At 32.9% G+C, this 22,304-nt stretch overlaps 1 protein-coding gene across 1 annotated transcript in view; it reads left to right on the top strand.

Moving 5' to 3' along the window:
• LRP1B (LDL receptor related protein 1B) overlaps positions 1–22,304 on the top strand; it is a gene marked incomplete at its 5' end in the record, with an annotated part of 1,526,008 nt that overhangs the window by 1,299,784 nt on the left and 203,920 nt on the right. Inside the window, 3 exon segments of the mRNA XM_057550915.1 lie at positions 14,125–14,313; positions 15,149–15,297; positions 19,867–19,960. Coding sequence (XP_057406898.1) covers positions 14,125–14,313; positions 15,149–15,297; positions 19,867–19,960 — 432 coding nt within the window.

Genomic DNA, 22,304 nt, shown 5'->3' with positions numbered 1-22,304 from the left:
AGGGAAGCCCTACAAGGATATATTTTTACAGCACAGGGAATATAGTCAAAATTTTATAACAATTTTAAATGGAGTATAATCTGTTAAACTATTTAATCACTGTGTTGTACACGTGAAACTAACATAATATTGTAAATCAAGTATACCTTAATAAAAATAAATTTAAAAAATAAATAATAAAGGAGGTATACATCACTGAAGTCATATCACTCCATAACTCTGCCCAAGTTTCTCTCAGTTGTTGTTTTAATAAATATGTCTTTCTAACTAAAAGTGCCAGCAGAAAGCTTTTAGAGGTGCTTTTTTAAGGGTGGGAACATTGAAGTATGACAAGTGTCGGATGAGTCACTTATTTAGGTGTTGGCATTCCAATTATAGAGATAAAGAAACTCATCAGGATAGGATGCAACTGGAATGAAGAGTTATTTAAAGATCACTTTAGGGTTTTAATTACAGCAAAAGCAATGTTGACAAATCAAAATTACACTTAGCATTCAGCAGTTATATCTCCTTTGAAGAATCAATAATGAAATGTTCTGCAACTTTTGTAGATGATATAATTGAGTTTTATTGTAGCAATCAGTATTTTCCCCACATAACCATTTTTAGCATGTATTTTTAGCATGCTAAGTTGTTGTGAATGTACTACTTTGTGCTAAAATTTCACTGTACAATAAAATTTAAACAATTTTTGGTTAGATAGGTGAATATTTAAAATATATTCTAGCATCAAATATTTGCCTATTTTTGTTTGAGCCTTTTGTTTGAATAACAAAAACTAGTTAAAAATGTCTATTAGGAACTATTGATTCCATCCCCTCCCCATTATTTTAAAATTATGTCAGATATGTGGATGACTAATGCTTTGAAAACTTAATACAAAATTAAATGCATGTAAATGAAGTGTCTTTCAATCACAGTACTGGTGATGACTTTGGGTAGATGGACATAGATAGCAAGGAGAAGTGAAACTAAATTTACTGAAGAGTAAAATATTTGGCTGAAAGATATTCAGGTATGATGTTATTAACATTTAAAAATCAGATTTTTTAAAATACTTTGAGGCTCAAGGGGGGAGAAAAGGAAAGTAAAAGAGTTCCTGCCTTCAGAAATATTTTTTCCTGAAGGCTTTTTCAGAAAGACTAATGAAAAATTCACTAAGTGTCTTATTAGGCATCTGCCAATATCTGAATGCAAGCCAGTAATTACCTGGTAGTTACCAATGAGCTACTAACTGTACACAGCCTGACTTATGCCAATTTCACAACCAATAAAAAAAGAGTCATTCATTTGTGATGTCTGTAAAGAGGAATAGGATTTTTTTATTCCTTGCATTGTCCCCATAAAGACATAAAAAAAGCTGTGGTTTTCTATTTGCATATTTGGAGGTGGAATATGAGACTATTATAACATTAGTAACTTTTGTATTAGTTTGGCCACTGACCTTTCTTCTCTCTTAACCAGACTAGTAGTATTGTTCTCATTTATTCTTTTTATTAAAACTAGAGCCAGAGCCCATCAAAAGAATGGGATATGCCAGTCATGACAAAGTAATCTGAGAGTATAAAAGGTTTATGAAAATTTCAGAATTACGTTTTTCTTTTAATAAGTCAAAGTTTAATAATGGAGAAAAACTAAACCATGAGTATCACTTTACAGTTTAGAAGGTTTTTTCCCCCAAACATGTTGTGGTTTAAACCATACAGCATTTCCATAAATGAAGCATTATTACTTGCCTAGCCTAAGAATTTCTGAAAGTTCTGAATTCTGTGCCCTAAACGATAGATCAGATTACCTCCGAGGGACATGTAACTTGCAATTTGCTTGAGAATTTACATCCATCTTTCTCTGCTACCTCTTCTACCCCAACCCACCTTCTTAACAAGTCCAAGCACTACATCGTAAAATTTTTAAAAAAGAGAGAGAATTAGTCAATTTGCTATCTTGGGAACATTTAGGTGCAATCTTAGTTACATGAATCTTTCCCTAATGCCTGTGTGTATTATTCTACTGGTTTTTACTCCAATAATTATATAATAATATGATATAATAATACTGTAGAATAGTATGCATACTACTGGATAACTGAGAGAGACAGTTAAATCAGAGTTTCATTGTTCATTTTTTAAATTTCTCTGATTTCTTTTTTTTTAGATCTGCCCATTCATTCCTTCACTCATTCAACAAACATTTACTGTTGTCTCTTTCTGTGCCATGTATTATGTGAGGCCCTGGAGTTACAAAGCTGAATAAGTCCCTGCCTTCAAAGCACCTATAGTTTAGTGGGGGGAAAAGACTGATATGAAGGTAAAAACATAAATTAGATTGGGGTTAGCGGTATATGTACATTATTGCCAAAATGCAGGCTGGATTAGGGAAGTGTTTGGTGAAGTGATAGGATCTTTGAAAAATCTGAAAGATGTAGGACAAGCTCTCCATATGGGGAAATGAAGGAAGGATTCATCACACAGAGGGAACAGCATGTGCAAAAATGTAATAGAGTCTTGAAACAGTATGGGGTTTACACAATTTGTAAACTGGAAGTTGTGTAAGAGGAAGATAATGACACTAGATGAACAAGGGCAAATTGGGGCCAGATTGTGACAGGCCTTGTACGTTAAGTAATTTGGAATTTATCCTATAGGTCATAGGGAGACATTGATGGCATTTAGTTGATAGAGTGCTATTATTAGATTTGACAACAGCATGGAAAATGAAAGACCCTGGAAGGGCAACCAATTTAGAGGCTGTTAAAATATTTTAGGAGAAAACACTTGAAGTGACTATAGCTGTGGGAATGGGGATAGAGTGTTACATTCAATAGTTATTTAGCAGAATAAAGAGGAAAGATCTGTAAACTTAAAACAGCAGAAATATTGGTGGTTGAGCTGCAAATATTAAGTAAATGATTTATATTATTATCTACTTAGCCAGGGGGAAATAACTCACAGTTTGGATAACTTATGAATTTCAAATATATTTATACATTTTTTAAAGAAATAAAAAGTACCAAACTAAGCATAACTTAGAGATTCTTCTTGAAAAGCTCTGTCTTGATGAGAGGTACCTTTATTTAACACAAGGGTCAACATCAAAGAAATTCTAAGGATATGGTTAAACATTCTTTATCGTATATTTCCCTAAAAAGCCTTTCTGAATACCTGATAATTTACCTAGAAGAAAGATTGCAAATGAGTGAATCTCTCTCCTCCTACTATCCCTTGAGATATAAAATAGGTCCAATGAGAAACTTGGCATTTCAAAGTGTTCTCCAGATTGAAATGCTCAGTTTTTAAGTTTAAATCTGTCTTTATACAGAAACAGAATGATTCTAAATATATTCTAAACACAATGATTCTAAATAATAATATTCTTCTTGTAGGCCTATATTTTTGGGACTGATTTCTTACCACTCCCAAACCACAATCCTCCTCAGAGAATTTTAGGCTTTGATGTTGGATAAGAAGTTCTAAAACTTTGTTGGAGCACAAATCTTTGAGTAAAAGGATCTTCTCAGACTGGAGAAAGAAAACCCTTAGCATCTTAAAAGAAGCTTGGGGAACCTAAGGATGAGGGTGGGTTGGGGTGGGATCCACTGTTAGAAAGCTTTTTCACCCTGAAATGTATGTGTAGCTTCACTGGGTCTCAGTTGCCTCATCCATAGAAATAAGCGTATTGGAAAAAATGGCATCAAAGGGGAATTCCAGAACTAAAATTCTAAGTCTCCCAGTTAGGTGGATCACTTTAGAATTTTTGCCAAATCCCAAAGTTTTAATTTCAGGTTAGTCTCCAATTTAAGCCTGTGAGGGGTTGAAAATCTGTAATAACCAGATTTATTTCCTTAATTAAAATCTCAAATTGCCTATCCAGTCCTCAGTTCTTCCTGATTATTACTGCAAAAGTTATTAATATCTTTTAAAGTTGAGTACTTGTGAACTTACCCAATCAATAAGAGAGAAGAAGACATATGTTCTTGAGCATGACATTGTATTAGATGTTTTGCATGTATGATTTATTATTATTATTGGCTTTCAGTGGAAGTTTTCTTAGCTTAATACTGTGGTTCCAAGAACTGGAACCACCCCCTTATAAACTCATACTTTTATTAGAAGCCTACTGTGTTCAAGAAACTGCTTGATGCAGTACATGCTTTTTTCGCCATTCCCATCAGTGAACACTATGAGATGTGTCATTAAAGCCATTTTGCAACAAGGAAATAAGTTTAAAGAGATTAAATAATTTGTCCAAAGTCAAATAGCTCGTAGTTAGAATTTGAACCCAGATCTAACTGGTTCCAAAGCCTGTTCCATTCTCCACAAGGCCCCCTTGTTTTTGAAAAGATGACTAACTGAAGATTTTCTGTCTGCTTGTTATAGTTTCTAATAGCAACAGTTATAGCATAAACACACACCTATACATATAAAGGTGTATCCATACTTGAATTTTTTCAGATTAATGTAAATAGTAGACACAGATAAATTGCAAAATATATGAGAAATAAATAAAAACTTAAGCCATTAGAACATAATTACTGTAAATAAAAGAGTATATCTCATTAAATCCAATTTTTTTGTGTGTTTGTTTATTTGAAGGTGTGAAGAGAACAATCATGTTGTTTAAAAATGTACACCTTGCTTTAGTGGGACATTTTGATATTTCTGTTTGCTTTTTCCAAACTAACTTTATCTCCTGCCTATGGGAAAACTTCTAATCTTATTTGAAAATTTATGTCACAGAATTCCTGAAATTTGAACACAGCAAAGATCCTTTGTCATTAATTTTATGCATCCTGAAAGTGTAGCCTTCTCTAATGAAATGTTTATAAAATAGGTTACATTTTATAGACATTTCTGAGAAAAATTTCAGCCCTAACTCTGCATATCTTCCTTAACTTAGAGATTTTGTTTTCCATTTAATGAAAAGAAAATTAAATACCAGAAAATTATATTTAGATCACAATTTCATTCTGACTGCTTGTATCAAAGCACATAAATTCAGATTTATTTTTCCTCATTTTTTTGTGAGTTGCCATTGAACTTGAGATAGAGAGGTAGTTTTTTGACAAAAAGACTGAAAATACTGTGTAAACTGTGATAACAAAAGGGTGAGCTAAGAAAAACATTGCTTGACCTTGAGTTTTAAAATTTATTTCTTCTAGTATTTTTTTTTCAGAATATTCTTCGAGTCACTGAATGATTTAACCTTGTGTTAAATCAGTCAGCCATGTACATATTTTATCCAGCACACTGGAAAAATATACACTCATAACTGCTAATTTCTCAGAAAAGTAATCATTGGGTATGATTCTAAACTATAGCTTATCACTGAACTTTTATTTTGTGGAAAAATTCTTTAAAGTTTCATGCTATTATGTTGACCATGACTCTTCATTTGTTTCTATACTCCTAGACCTGAAGATACTCATATTGAAGTGTCAGTATTGTATTGACAGTCCAACACTTTAGTTTGTTTATTGCTCTGGGAATCTGGTTTGTGTTGTGAGGAGGCAGTTCTGTGCTTGGATTTAAAATCCAAATCATAACCCATGCAGTGATCATCTAATCAACGTTGGGAAAAGAATCCAGATCTCAGCATGCTACTTGTGAAATAGCAAAAATATATTTAACGGGTTTTGTTCTGAGGGGGAAAAACACACTGAAAAAGACAAAGGGAGTATTTTGTGCTCATATATCCTGAAAGTCAGTAGCTGTTGCATTTAGGTCTTTAGAAAATGTAACTATCCACCAAAGCCCACTGAAAAAAGAGAGAGAATCTAATAAACACCACCATCCAATTTTACAATATTCTAGAGTGTTTCTTTCTTGGTAAGATATTGCATTTTAGTACTTTTGAAAAAAAATTTCCTATCATTCACAGTCCGTTACAAACTGTTGACTTCACAGGCTATTTTATGCCAACGGTGTTGATGTGCTGCTGTTTACAATACAATAAAAGTTAATGGAAGGGAGCAAAATAAAATTCAGTTACTATAGAAATGTTCCTGAACCAGTCAAATAAATTGAAATTAACTGCCATTTCTGAAAAGTTTTAGAATTTCAGTGTCAATCATATCTTTTACTTTTGTCCCTTGAATAGAACATGTTACGTTAAATTGTGTATATGTTTAAACAGGTTATTATTTTGCAAATGTCACACGCGTTCCATATACTTTTTAAAATATAAATTTAAAGTATTACCCTAATATGAGTTTTCAGCCACTTTCAACAGTGTTATCCATCCCAAATATGACATGGTGCAGCATTGGGAATTAGTAGCTTTAGTTTTGGTTAGGTTACTCTCTAATTTAGGCAAGTTGCTTTGCCACACTATAGTTCAAAGTTCTTACCCACAAAATAGGTCTTCTAATCAATCAGTGATTTTTTAACATTTCTTAAAGGAATTGACTGAGGTTGGAACTGGGAGAGAGGAGGACTGTTCAATCAATTCGCTCACTTATCCCTAGTTATTCCTAGGACTACTAGAACACATTTGAAAATGCTTGTAATATATTACACTCTTTTCTGTTTTTATTCTAGAAGGATATTTATAATTATAGGAATATGGGACGACCAGATACTAAATTCATGTAAATGGCTCTACTTGATATCTGTTCTAAAGGCAAAGGGCTTTTCAAAGTCTTCAGCTTTCATTAGGATGCTCTAACAAACACATTCCTAATGCATATGTATGTAGAATGTCATAACTTATATTTAGTACTGATGGTCAGCTCTGAAAATACATTTCCAAGTATCTATGAAGGTTTGTATCACCAGTAGAAAAGTCCAGAGAGTTTCCAAGCACCTGGAATATATCTTTACCAAGTGCATGAAACAGTGTTGTTTTGTTTACTTCAGAGATTGAAGAGCAGTGTCATCATCAAGAGACGATGTTTATAGGCACAGTCTAGTTGTCAAAGTAAATGAACTATAATTTACATTGTAAACTTATAAATCCTCCTATTCATTAGCAGAAATACTCTTTTTAGGTATTAAATATGAAAGTGGCCATATATGACCTTATATTATGGATAATTTAAAGATACGTACGTGAGGGAAGGGAAGGGATTAAATTATATGAAATTGAATATTCCAAATCTATGTAGAGAGTGTATATGATTTGAGGTGACAAGGTAGACAAAAAAAGACAAGGAATACCAGAAAAGGGTAGGCAAAGGATGCCTTCTGCCTTTTAATAATGGCTTTAATTTAAAGAAGAGCTCTAAATAATTTCTATATTTTGCCATCATACATTACATTTATTTCAAAAAGTTTCACATTTAAGTGTCCCACATTTAAACTACTGCATTAAGGAAGGACATGTAACTTTTGTCTGGACATTTGATCAGTGTCAGTATTCCAAAGGCAGCCTCATATAATAGACGCTCAAGTAGCATCAGCTCATATCTGCTATGTACTCTGACATATGCTGAATGGAAGAACTTTATTTTTCCTCCTCTTCAAGGTTTCAGTGATGGATGAACTTTTTGAAAGATCATATTTTTTATTGGAAAAAATAAATTTTGAACATTTTATCATCATGTTTGGTGATGTTGACTATTCTTAGTGTTTCTACCATTTGATAATGTTTTTATTGATTTTGAACAATGGATTTTGGATCCATTTGCCTGAAATTTTATTTGTAGTACTGTTTCCATTAAGCAGGGTTGTATTAAAGAGTAGGCAGGAAAAAATGTTCATGTAGGCAAATGTTAAATGGAATATTTTGTAGCCTGTTGTAGATGGTTCTGAGGAAATAATTATTTTAAAAAAATCTTCTGCAAACACTAACACTGAAGGGGATGCCCAATTATGGACAAAGAACAAATGTTCTTGGCCCTAAGGTTACATCAGGCATACTCTTTTTGATGGGGCGTTTGTAACTAAAGCTACTGACTCAGCAGTCATTCTCTGGAAATTAGTATACTATGGCCATTTTCCCCTCCACCCACTCTTCTCCATTACTCTCTATAAACTAGAAACCGTTATTCACCCACGTACTCACCATTGTCATGAATCTTCCACTTTCTTGACATGTTAGATCACTTTCTTCCATCATCTAATTTTATCATCTGTTTACCAGCCTACACTCCTTTTGTAGCCTTTGATTAATCTCACCTCATTTTTTGAATGCTAATTGTTTTTCTTTGTTTTATAACTTCCTTTTTGGTTTTCATGTTCTACTACTTTAATTCCTGGCTTCTCTACATACCTTATTGTAAATTAGACTTCTAGAAAGATATCAGGGACAATTGTTAGTGTCAAGGTCTTTCAGAATAGAGGATTAGTGAGGGTCCTGATCTTCTCTTCTGAAGACACGTTTCAGTCAAGCTAAATAGTTTGCACAGTACTGCCTAGGGAATGGCTGTCATTGGTGGGTTTTGATCAGGGAAGAGAGATGCGAGATAGAAAAAATATTGGAAATATTTACTGGAGGGAGTTCTAGTTATTCTATCTTTGCCTCTTTGCCAAGCTCTGTATGCTAGAAGGCGGACTTCTGTGGACTGCATCACCCCGGCTCTTTTACCTTCCAGCCTCAGATTGGATTTAAACCATGGGAAGCATTGGCAGGAGATTAGATAATGGAGGGAGAAAGAGGCCAGAATATTTATTTATCCCCTTTCCCTCCATGACCCAGTACAGTGGTTTAGCAGTGGCTGAGTTCCTCCACCAAATGTCATCTGCTTTTGGTAGGTGGCTCTTTTTCCTTAGCTACAGCTTTCACCAGCTTCTGGTATCAGATCTAGGAAAGAACTTTATCATCGGTTCCTTAGCCACACCACTGTAAATAATTAAGAGAAAAATAATATAACCACTTGTGTACGTAAGACTGACTTCTTTCAATTAAATTCTTTTCAATTATCATTTAAAAACATGTTATCTGTTTACTACAGGAAGTTTGGCTGATACAAAAAAAAGGTTGGAAGAGTTTAAAAACAATGAGAAAAATTAAACTAATTTTGCAGGTGTGAGGGAAGGTGAGACTACTTGGGACAATGACACCAAGAATAAGAAAAATGGGAGAGTCTTAAAATATATTAAAAATCAAAAGATGATAGAATTTAATATTTTATTTGATATGGTTATTAACTTTAAAGTTTTAGGAAATTGTTTCCAAACTGTCAGCTGTAGAGTGAGGGTCAGGTTGACTTTTACTGGATCATTCAGGTGTTCCAAACAATACATAAATTCTTTATAACTAAAATAAAAAAAAATCAATATTCAAGTTACTCTTATCTTGATTCCTTCATAAAAATAACTACTGAATTTGGTGGTTAAACTTTGTTCTTCTTTTGAAAATATTTATAATAATTTTTAAATAACAAGATTAAAAATTGTTCCATATAATATTTTAAAACGACATTTACATCCTTGAAGTAAATCTTCGAGAAAAATCAGAAAAAAATATGGCATTAGTAGTAAAATTTCTATTTAAGTACTAACCCACTGGGCAAAGCTATGTTGAATCTGCCATTATCCCAATGTAATATCTTACCCAGAACACCAACTATAAGATTTTAACTCAACAAAAGATGAGAACTATGTCATTGGTGCATTTTGTTCTTAAGTATTTAAACTAGGTTAGTCCCAGATAGACAATTAGATTGGTATTATCCAGGAATATACTTGTTTAGCATGATAAACGATATCCCCAAAAATGAATAATCAAGAGTATTATAATAGAGTATCTGCAACTGTGAGGCAACAGTTAAGCTGAAAGCATATTCTGGATTTCCACTTTTTTCTATTTATCATAATTACTAGGAACCTTACCAGGATAGCATCCCACTTGGCTAAAAGAGAAAAACTCCACAAAGGAGTATTTCTTCAATTTATTTTTTGCCAAATATCAACTCCTTTCTTCTGATACATATAGTCTATGAAATAAAAATTAGGAGCCTGGTGCTTGAGTGGAATGCTGGAAACAGTACAATAAGTACCGCTGTTGTACAGAATAGAGGCCTAACTACAGAAAGCAGCTTTAAAATAGGTTATAAATATATAATAAGTACCTGCTAAACTGCAGCCCACACAACTGTTCTGTTTTTAGTGTCGTTTTTGTATGTCTACTGAATACCTATAAAATGAAAGGTTCCCTACATTTATTTTTTGCATTTTTCTTTTAATCAAACAAAGGCAGTCTTATGTATAATAGGGGGCCATATTATTTTTCTCTTAAAAAAGGATAACCATTATCATTCTGAGAAAACATTGACTACTTTTTCCATAAACTCAACCATGTCTTAGTAAGAATTTGTGTGTTAAATATTTCTCACATACACCATCACATTTCATGTTTATATTTCATATATATTTTGTCTATTTTGTCAGCTCCACTAACTGCCAAATTACATCGCAAGATTAATCTTTTTTGTTGCTCTGTATTATATGTATGTATATATAATACATGTATGTATATATTATGCATATATATTACAGATATGTTACATATACACACATACCTAATACACGCACGCATGTGTATATACACACACATATAGATGTACATATATACACATACCTATAAGGTGAAAATAAGTATATAAATAGAGATACAACCAAAAATAAGCAATTTTATTTTTCTCATTCTGAATCAGGAACGTTTCCCATACCAAAATATATAATGCTTTGGCTCAGAACATCTCATTTACTCCCAATGTAGGTTGAACTCTTTGTGTTGATGGAAAAACAAACACAGCATTCATTCATTTATACTTATCATTTATCAGTTACCATACAGCAGTTTTTTCACGGAAACTTAGGCAGATAGTCAAATAACTCTCATAAGGAGATTTTAGGTCCTAAAGAGGAAATGAAGCATACTGCCAAGTTATGAGTCAAACCCCAGAAAAGGCAATATGTAAAGATTCTTGTTTGTTTGTTTTGCTCTCTTTCATTTTACTTGATTTTTATTGGCATTGGTTGTGGTGTTAGGGAACATGTCACTATCTCTTAGAGAGTAGCTTGTTGGAACCACTATAGTGTTACAGATGTATGAGACTAGATTTCTTTTGGTTAGCATAGTTGGTGTTGTTACTTCATTTCTTTTCTCTAGAAGGAATACTCTGGTGGTTGTGTTTGATGCTTGCTGTTTGGGAAATACGTATGTTTACCAAATGAATGGGCTTGGAATAGGCTTGTATAAAGATACTAGTGATAGTCCTGTTTTTCTTTGTCAGTATCAAATAAGGAATTGAATCAAACAGATTCAATTCCTGGGAAAATGGACTACTTTCCTTCACTTTAACCTGACTTTTCTACATTCTTTGTACATCCAGCTATGTGCCAAAAATAAGAGTTCATTTTTCTGATCTCTATACACTTATATTGATTACCTGATAACAGAGGGTTTCTGGTGGCCAATCACTACAAACTCAGAGATAGCAAACTTTCCCTGTGCTTAAATTGTCTCATGTCTGAAAATTATATACAGTGTAATTGCATTGAAGTGATTAAATAAAATGATTTTCACATGGAGCTTATGAAATTAGTCCCATTGTTTTATATACTCGTATTAGTTTGCTAAGGCTACCACAAACTTGGAGAATTAAACAGCCGAAATGTATTTTCTTAGTCCTGGAAGCTGGAAGTCCCAGATCAAGATGTTTGCAGGTTTGGTTTCGCCTGAGGCCTCTCCCTTTGGCTTGTATATAGCTGTCTTCTTGCTGTGCCTTCACTTGGCCATTTCTCTGTATGTGCACACCCCTGGTGTCCCTCTCTTCTTGTAAGAGAAGTTATATTGGATTAAGGTCCCACTCTGAAGACCTTAATTTAACCTTACTTACTTCTTTAAAGGCCCTATCTTTAAATACAGGTATATTGGGGTCTAGGGCTTCAACATATGAATTTTGAGGGGACACAATTCGGTCCATAACCACACTTTACCTTACTAGGATGGCTTTCTTAAAGGCTAGTAGGTAAAGTGGCAAAGAACTCAGCAGCCAGCAAATCCGATTTAGATTCAAATACCAGCATCTTCATTTACTAGTTTTTTCCGTCCTCTCTGGTCAAATTACTTAAGTTTTCCAAATCTTAGTTTTCTTATCTGAAAGTGAGATCAACTGTTTCATGATAGAGTTGTTTTGAGTATTAAATTAAATAGGTGTACGAAGTTGATACGTTACTATGGGGTTTCTCAATCTCAGAACTATCGATATGTGGGCCTGATAATTCTTCCTTCTGGGACCAGAATGGCCTCCCCCACCCATTAGAGCCAAGGGCCTACTTTCTGGCACCCATGGGCTGAATAAATGTCAGTTCTAGTTATTGAATAGTTCAACAGACTGTGCTACTTTTGATATGCTAATAGGCAAGTTCTTACAATAACTTCACTTTTTGTACAGAAGTTAATTGAATCTCTGGTGGACTGACATTATTTTAAAGTGATGATTAATTTTTGAATCCCTATTTAATGATGTAATTACTTGCTTGGCATCTAAGGAAATCTGAGTTGAATGTTTCTGAGACTTTCAATTTTTTCTGAGGATTTTTATTTTATTTTGAAAAGTTTCAAACATACGCACATGTTGAAAGATTGCTGTAATGATCACCTATTACCAAGAGTCACCCAATTGTTAACATTTTGCCACATTTGTTTATCTTTCTGGAATGAATTTATATAGCCAAAGGGGGAAAGTGGGCATAGTTTGCATAAATAACTCAGACATGATTCATTCTGGTAAAATGTCCTACTTTTCATCTTTCTTAATTCAATTCTACTTATTATTGTGGCAATGGGCTCCATGTCTGGGAATTACATGGATAATTCAGTTTGAGTATCTGCATCAAAAGTGTGCACATCTGGATTTTTCTTGTTTTTTTTATATCCTTCATATGCATAGTATCTCTTCTGAGATGGATTTCTGGCTAGACACTACATTATTTATAGTAGTCAATGGCTTAAAGTGTCACCTATTTGAAGGAGTCTTAACTCTTTTATTTCTATATTTTCTGAGTCATAATGAATTCTCTGATCACATTTGACCCATCTGAGTAAAAATAACAAATTGGTAGATTTAAAATTTCTACTTCTAGTTAACAATATAAATTTACCCAGCATTTTAAAAATAAGGCTGTAAACCTCCCTAGAAAAAGTGAATTATATTTTAAATTTTGATAGTTTTTCAGTTACTGCTGAATGAGGAATATGCCAAACATAAATTCTGTCATTATGTTCTAATCTATAAAAAAGTACATATTACCTGAATTATAGTACCTTTTCTCATTAACGAACATTTTGCAGAATTTCTAAAAGTAGATCTAAAAATTTATATAGAGAAATATATTGGAATGTTTGTGTAAATTAGGGAATTTCCATTTTCTTTATTTATTGCTTTTTTTAAAAAAAATTGAAGAACCCTCTATCACATTTTAAAATTATTTAACTCCAAACCACCAAACAAATTTATTACAGCTTATTTACCAAATAGGACCCTGGAATCTCTTGAAAGAAATATTTACATTTGTGAAGCTCAATCTACTGTTTACATTTAAACCCAGTCCTCTAATGAATGTATAATTATAAAACAATTTTAATCTGCAACAAAGCAGTTTTATAATTGTTAAATCTGCATGATGCATTGTTATTTGTCACATTTATATTTCTCCATCCCTATCCCAGCTTATTTTGCAAGCAAAAATACTCATAAAATCTCAGTGACTAAAGTGGTTAATAGTAGTCTTATAGTCACTCTATCTCCAGGTAGATAGACATTTCATCCTGGATATATAATTTAATCCATTTAAAAGTGGGAGAAAGCAGTACAATGACCTGTGGATTTAAGGAGGATATAAGTTAGAAACAACTGATGGAGATATACATATATATATAATTTTTAAATGTTGGATGTTATTTGTTTCTAGTGAAGCAGCCATTACTTGTAAGCAGGATTGAATTCATTTTCTTCCCAGTGGTTGAACCAATCTAAATCTGAGCAAAGCAACCTCCTGTGCCAGATCCTGCATTCTCTTAACCGGTAATAAAGAACCTTGCCGGCCTGACAGGTTGTCACAGCAATTATTCACACGAAGTTCTGTAGCAGTTGTATCTGTCAGCCCATGTAGTATTGAATATTTTAACTGGCAGTCTTCCAAGACTGAACATTAATCTTACCATCTCCTATTACAGTCCCTAATCAAGATATTCCAGGGGTGATTGCACTAACATTGTTTGAAGACTACATCTACTGGACTGATGGGAAAACCAAGTCACTCAGCCGTGCCCATAAAACCTCGGGAGCAGACAGACTCTCACTGATTAACTCATGGCATGCCATCACAGATATCCAGGTGTATCATTCTTATAGACAACCTGATGGTAATTATTCTTTCCATGATTTCCATAAGTGCATCAGCATCTTTTAGTAACATTCCATTTTTGTTTCCTTTAAGGTTAAGTGTAAATTTATTTTTGAGAAAGATTACCAGATTTGACTGCTTAGCATAATTGTATAGAATAAATTCAGTTGATATCAAATACTGCTGTTAAGGGATATGGTTAGAAGCTCAATAATAGTACAAGAATTATTGATTTGTTGAAATCATATTAACCTGAAATGACATTAATACATTGTAGTTGGAGAAGTGAAGACTGCGTTCTTGAAATCATTTATTTACAAAATAGTTATAGGATCCTAGTTTCTGGACTGCTAGGTGAAAGGAACTATATTTATGTAGCTCTAAGGCTCTAAAAATGAGAACTGTATCAAGTTTGCTTAAGCATATGTCTAGTAGGAATTGTATCAGGCCATATGGAATAAAGTTTTGATTATTTTGCTACCCACTATACTATTAGATGTAGGTCATCATTTCATTATTTTATTTTACATTTATATTTTTAAACCTGTGTATATACTCATCCAAAATACTTTTAGTCTCTGTTTGTTTTTCTGATGGACACTTTTTTCCTACTAAAATACTTGCTATTGTGGAGATACATTCTTAAAATTATTTAATGATAAAATAAATGTAATAGGATGATGAGTAGAAGTTTTAACAAAATAAAATTCTATTTATAATCTTGATGAGTTCTTGATTACAACGTTGTATTCAAATACAAGTTATGAAGCTTAAATGTCCGATCTCTCATCCCACGTTATATTATTGGTCTTGATTTTCCTATTCTGTTGTTGTTGTTTCTTTCTCATCTGTAGTCTCCAAACATCGCTGTATGACAAATAATGGAGGTTGTAGTCATCTGTGCCTTTTAGCCCCTGGAAAGACTCACACCTGTGCATGTCCTACCAACTTCTATCTTGCAGCTGATAACAGGACTTGCTTATCCAACTGCACAGCCAGTCAGGTGAGTGGAGGTCTAGAAATCATTTCATGGCATGTATGAGCAAGTTGTTAAAAAGGTTTTGCCTGTGTTTTATTTATTCACATAAACCATTTTTGAAACATCATTTTTTTTGTTTGGCATAGCATTAGATAAACATTCCATACATTGTAGAGAGGGTCACAGAGTAAGGGAAAAGCAATTTGATACATATTGTTAAAATGGGAATTTAGGAAGTACACATAGAGGTTAAAAGGAAGACAAAAACAAAAATGAAAACCATTCTTACACCGATCCACACAGAATAATGGTGCAAATCATGAGCAGGCATAGCAGAATCATCAGGGGAGATTTGACCTATTCCAAGATACCAGGGTGATTGAGGCATAGGGTTAAGACTAAGATATATGCAGTTTAAATAAAGAAAAAAATCTTCCTAGATAATCTGCTCTGTATCACCATCTCTACCTCTCTGTCATTCTTCAGAGTAAGTGATATGGAAAAGATAAGTTTGTAAAAAGTAATTTTCTAGATATTTTTATTGAAAAATTATATGATCTAAATAATTTCCTTCTGAAATCTCTTTTTCTTCAAAATGTAGTTATTTTCAGTGAAGCTATTTCAGAAGTTAATTTTTCTACTTAATGGTAGTTGCATGGACTTTATTACTTTCAAAATTTGAACAAAAGTCATATGACATTATAAAATTAATGTTTTATATTTGAGTAACTATCTTGTTTAAGATAAGATTGTAAAGGAAATCATGTGATTTGTTTTTTTAACATGACTAAATTTATTCTTAGAATTCTGTGTTTTGAATTTGCTGGTTTTCCAATTCTAGCAGTGACATCATGGCAAGAGACTGAATTTCTCTTAGGGTGTGCTTATTTTCAAAAAGATAAGCTAATTCTAGCTCAACTTGCCTCTTAAGTTATGACTATGAGGATCATACAATAAAGAACTATATAAACGAAAAAGATCCAACCTCTTCCGGGAAGCAGTATGTATAGTGGTTAAGGGCATAGACTCTGAAGCCAGACTCACTTTGACCATAACCCTGACTGCTTTAAATAAGCTGAATTACCTTGGCTTTGTTATTAACTACTTGATGCCTCAGTTTTCTCATCTTTTAAATGGGAATGATAATATTTCCAGGCCACCGTTATGAAGGTTACATGGGAAAAGTTCCTGGGTTATAGTAAGTGTTGTTGTTATTACCCTAGCCCTCTAGTGCAAGTAGAATATACTTGAGTATGTGTGCAATTAGTGTGAGCTGCCATCAGGAGGTTCTGATGTCTAGTTGAAAGCACAGGTCACAGTCTCTTTTTTCTTTACAACTGTGTTGTTTTAATTATACTCTCCTAAGTATTTATGTGAACAAAATTAATTATTTTTAGAGAACTAGAAATTTGTCACTATGGGAGGTAAAATAAGCAAACTAGAGGTAAAATTTAAGGGAGAAGTCACATCTTTAAAATTTTTTTAATTATAATTTCTGTTAATTTTGTTTAGTTTAGAAAGATTTTCAATTTAACCTCTGGGTTATTCTGAAATAACCTCTGTTCTCTTGATTTGGAGCAGACCAGGGTCACTCTGTTGAGGCCCAACACTGAGGCTATGGGTAACTTAGTGGAAATGACACCTGCCTAGGCCCCTTACAGTGTGGTGGGCCTCATTAGCTGACTGTAAATAAAGTAAAGCCAAAGGATGTTTGGCACACAGATGAAATCTCAAACAGCAGGACATAGATAGTAAAACATCAGCCTCTGTAGTCATAAAAGGAATAAGATGTTTCAAATTATTAAATAGAAAAACCTAGGATTGTATGTATTCAAAGGCAAAAAGTCTGATCAGTCAATTAAATGAAAACTTAAATCAACCTAGAAAAGTATTATTCATATAACTAAATTACCTCTCAATTTGGTATCAGTGATAACATGACTAAAATATTTATAATTTTTCAAATACCCCCAATAGTGTTTTGCATGAATTAAAAAAAAATCAACAATAGCAAGACAGTACAGTAACAACAGAATGTTGTGGATCAGATATCTTTGTTTTCAGTACTTCCTGAAAAAAACAGTTATCACTTCATTTGTCTCATTTTTAAGAAAAAAGTTAACGAAGAGTAACATCTCAGCTAACACAGTCAATTAGTGGTTGTCCCTGTAAGTCCTGTGGTTTATGCAGTCATTTTATCTCCGATTCTTTTCTGATACAATGGGAGGAAAAAAAGATCTACTGTGTACTTCTTGGAGAAAAGTCAGTTCATAGCAACAATTTTTAGTGAGGTAGATATTAAAATGAAGCGAATAATTTATGTACTTCAGAATCATATCATTAAGCATTCTGATAAAAAATATTGCATTTTAAATTTATCTTACTAAGGGATTTTGGGTTTATCATCTAATTACTGCAGCCAATGATACACCCCCAAATATTATTGATTTTTAACAAAATAGGCAAATCACACCAGTAAGAATTCTATTAGGATTGGAAATGAACATATGAAAATCTGGTAAAAATCAAGGTAGGTCCAATTCTTGTGGCGCAAATCATTTCAAATATTACATTTAAATCATTTTAATTAGAAAACTATAAAAGTAAATTTAAAATGAATTTACTTATTTTTAAGTGGAGACTCTTCCTGTTTTGAGTAAACTTCACTATACGTAGGATTTGCATTTTATCCATGTATCCACTTAGTAGACATTCATTTAGGAGTTTCTTTATAGCTTCTTCTTGTGGGTGATGATTTCAGTCTGCAATTTATTTTATGAAGATATTAGTCTTGGAGAGCATTTACCATGAAGAATGTTTTGTATTTATGTTTAGCATTTATCTTTTTAAAGTTACTGTATTTAAGTATGAAAAAAAGCCCAGACACAAAATAGAAGAAATCTTCCTCTGAGAGTAATGAATAAAATGTGGATTAGCATAAAGAGTAATAATAAATATATTTTACCCTGGCCTTCCCTTAACTCAAAACACTTTTATGTTCTTATTAAAAATGAAATGGTGAGCAAAATCATTGTGTCATCTATCATTCCAGCAGTGGGTGTTTATTTAAACAAGAAATATTTAGTAAAATTAAAAATATGTGTAAATAATATGTAAAATTAAAAATATTTTTAATATTAAAAATTCAGATATTTTTCAAATCTTGATTGGAAAGACTTTGAATATACTCAGGAGACTTGAAATCATCTTACTTATATACTTTGATATACTGTAATGACTGGAAATGTTTAATGTTCAGGGCAGTTGCTTTCAGAGTAAGCCTTATATCCCCAGACAATCGCTATCTATCAAAGTAATATTTTTCTTTTGGTAATTTACGAAAACCACAACAAACATGACCACAGGCTAAGTAAATATGGGAAAATCAGTTGAACAGGGAGATCTTCCCTTGGATTCACAGTGCTCTATTCCCTCTTACAGTGCCACTGGCAAAAAAAATTACTCTCTTATTTAAAATATAAATATAAATAGATATATATAAATCTACCCTGAATCAGCTCCATGATATCCAGACAGGTTCAGTAAAGGCTAGCATCACATTCTGTCTTACTTGAAGACAGTAACAGTATTTAAAATGAACAAATTTTTAGCTTGCTAATCCATTTTCATTAGAGAAAATTGAACCTGGGTTATATATTTCTTTTTTTTTTTTTAAGGAATTCCTTTATTTTTATTTTTTATTTATTTATTTATGGGTTATATATTTCTGTGTTACAAATCTGCCTGGCATGCAACATGCTAAGATAAATGCCACCTTGCTTTTAGTCACTCACATGAGAATTACAGCAAAAACACTTCAAAAAGAAAATGAATACATTTTAGAAAATATCTAATATTTTCAATTTCAGAAGACAAAACAATTTGAAGTACTAGAAGAAATCTACTAAATTTAACTATCACTTGTTTTTATTCACGGCAACTATTTCAGATGCATGTGCTCTCTGTATGGAAAGTGTGATTTTCTTTAGATTCTTCTATCTTACGAGGGTACGTTTGGAACTGAATGTTACTGAGAAAAGGATAAGTTTGTGGTCTGAGATCTTAGATTGGCTGAGCTTTCTTGGTCACTGTGTATGGTTGGCCAGTAGTGAAGTTAGCAGGAACAATAATTCAAATTAATTAAATTAGTTAACTTAATTCAAATTAACTAAATGAATTCAACTCAATACCTCTTCCTGGTATCTCTGATGATTTTTAGCCCTATTCAGTGTTCAGCAAAAGTTTTCTGTAGCGGGCCAGGTAATAACTATTTTTAGGCTTTGTGAACCACATGGTCTGGATAGCAGTACTAAACTGTTGTGGTGAGAAAGCAGCCGTAGACAATAAGTAAATTCGTGAGCTTGTCTGTGCTCAGGAAATCTCAACAGGTTTTCCTGAACAGTGTGCTTTTCTGGATGGTCATTTTGCCGCTTGTTGTGAACTTATTCCCTACTGTGGAATGCTCTAAGACCACCACAGTTCACATTTGCAGCAAGAGAGGAGGCTAGGCTGCTCTGCCCTAGTGCGTTTTTAAATATCCATTATATATGAGTAGCGTTCTTTAATCTTTCTTTTTTTTTCTTTTTTTCAAAGTTTCGTTGCAAAACTGATAAATGTATTCCATTCTGGTGGAAATGTGACACCGTGGATGACTGTGGTGATGGATCTGACGAACCAGATGACTGTCGTGAGTACACTGGCAGATGCAGGAATTTAGAATTCAGAGCTCCTTACATCCCAGACCTGGAAAATTGAAGCTAGATCTTAAGTATTGCCTTCTGATAGCTTTCCAAAATTGAAACAGAAAGGTTTTATGTCAGGAGTTAAAAATACAGCAAAAATTGTTGCAATGTCTTGTGTATGTCTCTGATCACTATTACATCTACAATGACACCATCAGCACTTTGTATTAGTTTTCTCTTTCTCAATTTCTTTTTTACTTGTAGAATAACTAAACTCTTCATGTAACAATCAGGAGAGTAAAAATCAGCATGATTTTGACTTAAGATATCATTAAATCAGAAGCAAAAATGGGCAAGTTTTCAGAATGCCACTCAATGACTGAAATCTTGACTTTAGGGATACGGTCCTTCAACTTTTCTGTCAGTATTAAAATACTGAAAATTCTTTAAAAGTCAAATTTTTCCAATGTAAGTCATTAGTTGGCTGTTAGTCAATTTACTATGCTCTTAGTAGTTGCCTTAAAGTGACTACCAATTATGTCTTGATATTTGACTGTCATTGGCATGGTTAGGTGCTATTTTTTTAAGCTATCTTTGGTAACCTAGGTTGTAATGGACAATCAGCAGACTTTTCCTTGTTAACCTTTTATAGTTCACTCCATGGGTCACTCTAATACTGTCCTGTCAAGTTGAAGATGCTTGTAGTCAATCATGATAATTCCCTCAACATCCCAGTAGATGGTTGCCTTGATTTGGTCTTGACAATCGAGTTCAAGATCCTTAGGCTTGCACTAAAGAAAGAAGTATACTGTCTTAGTGAAAGCCAGCTACTTTCTGCTACAGAACTTTCCACCACGTAATTACAAAGCTGTTTCAAATTTAGGACCTCTAGATAATTACTTGGATGAGCTGTATTCCATCTCTCTGGTCACTACCAAGTATATCAAACATTTGAAGTTTTTTTGCATATCTCATTTATATGTTTGAAATCAGTAAATAATATATTCAGTGAGAAGGAAAAAGTTTTAAAAGTCATTGCTTTTCTAATATTATTTTTCTCTTTCTGAAATATCCATTGCCCTTTGATTTTTTTTTTAATAAAGTTTTTGTTTTCACTGTGATGGACAATATATGAAGAGTAGTATCTGTATGACATAGGTATACTATTATGCCTGAATTATTCTTAAGTTACTGAATTAAAAAAAATCAAGGAACGAGAAATTATGGTGGCCAATTGAGATTTACACAGTAAAATTTATTAATTTTCTCACAATAAAGTAAACTGTTCTGTGATATAGTAAAGTAAATACAACTTATTTTTGTAATTTATAGAAATAAGAATGAATGTGTTACTTTAGTTCTCATATTAAGATGACCTTTCCTGCCCAGATTTACTAAAGTGTTTTTTGAGGAATTATCCCCATAATGACCTTCAGACAAAGTCAATAGCACCCAATGCTCTCCCTTCTAAAATATTTACAGCTCCTGAACTCTAATTTTAATCTTGACTAAAATTTCATGCTGTAACCAAACTCATATGAAAAATTAACTACAGCTTTAGTATAACACACTTTTTACATTTACCCACTTTCAGAATATTTGGTGAACAAATATAACTTTAATGTCTTTTGAAGGGAACCAAAGAGGCATCTGGTATCTAAGAGTCTCTGTATGATCCTTATCCTGGTTAAATACCAATACTAAGTGTTTTTATTGGTGACGTTATCTCTGTGATCTTTTAGTAAATGATCTATTTCTTGGAGTTGACGGGTTAACAGCTTGAACATCTGTAGGCATGACATTTTATTTTGAGAGTCATGTTGAGGTGGAAAATGATGTACGTGTGTCTGTCGAGTGTTTAGACTTCATTTTTGAGTAGCTGCATCATCAAAATTTGCAGGTATTAAGAGCCACTGACAATACCTATAATTTCACCTGAAAAAGCAGAAAAGCTTGATACCAGGTTCAGATACCTTCAAACTGCAATAATGTTATTTATGCAAATATAGTTAAGAGTGATGCATCAAGAATTCTCTGGCATCATAAGTTTGTAATTATATTTCCTATAACACTCTAATGCATCAAGGATCATTCTAGAGACAGATTTAAAGGTCACATAGGCTTCCTAGTTATTTAACAGACACTGGAACTTTAATATTTACAACCCTTCTTACGGAAAAGTTTTGGACAACCTCACTTGTACTGGACAAGATGACTGTGGGGATGAGGAAAATGAAAGGGACTGTCATAAGTCACCTCAGAATGTTCTGTTCTGTCTTACTTCTGACTCCGAACTGAAATTGGTCTAAAAATTACTATCCATACACCATAAGTTCATAAAGTGTTGAA

Source organism: Balaenoptera acutorostrata, chromosome 8 (genome assembly GCF_949987535.1).
Source record: "Balaenoptera acutorostrata chromosome 8, mBalAcu1.1, whole genome shotgun sequence".
NCBI classification, from domain to species: domain Eukaryota; kingdom Metazoa; phylum Chordata; class Mammalia; order Artiodactyla; family Balaenopteridae; genus Balaenoptera; species Balaenoptera acutorostrata.
This window is presented reverse-complemented; position numbering and strand designations above follow the sequence as displayed.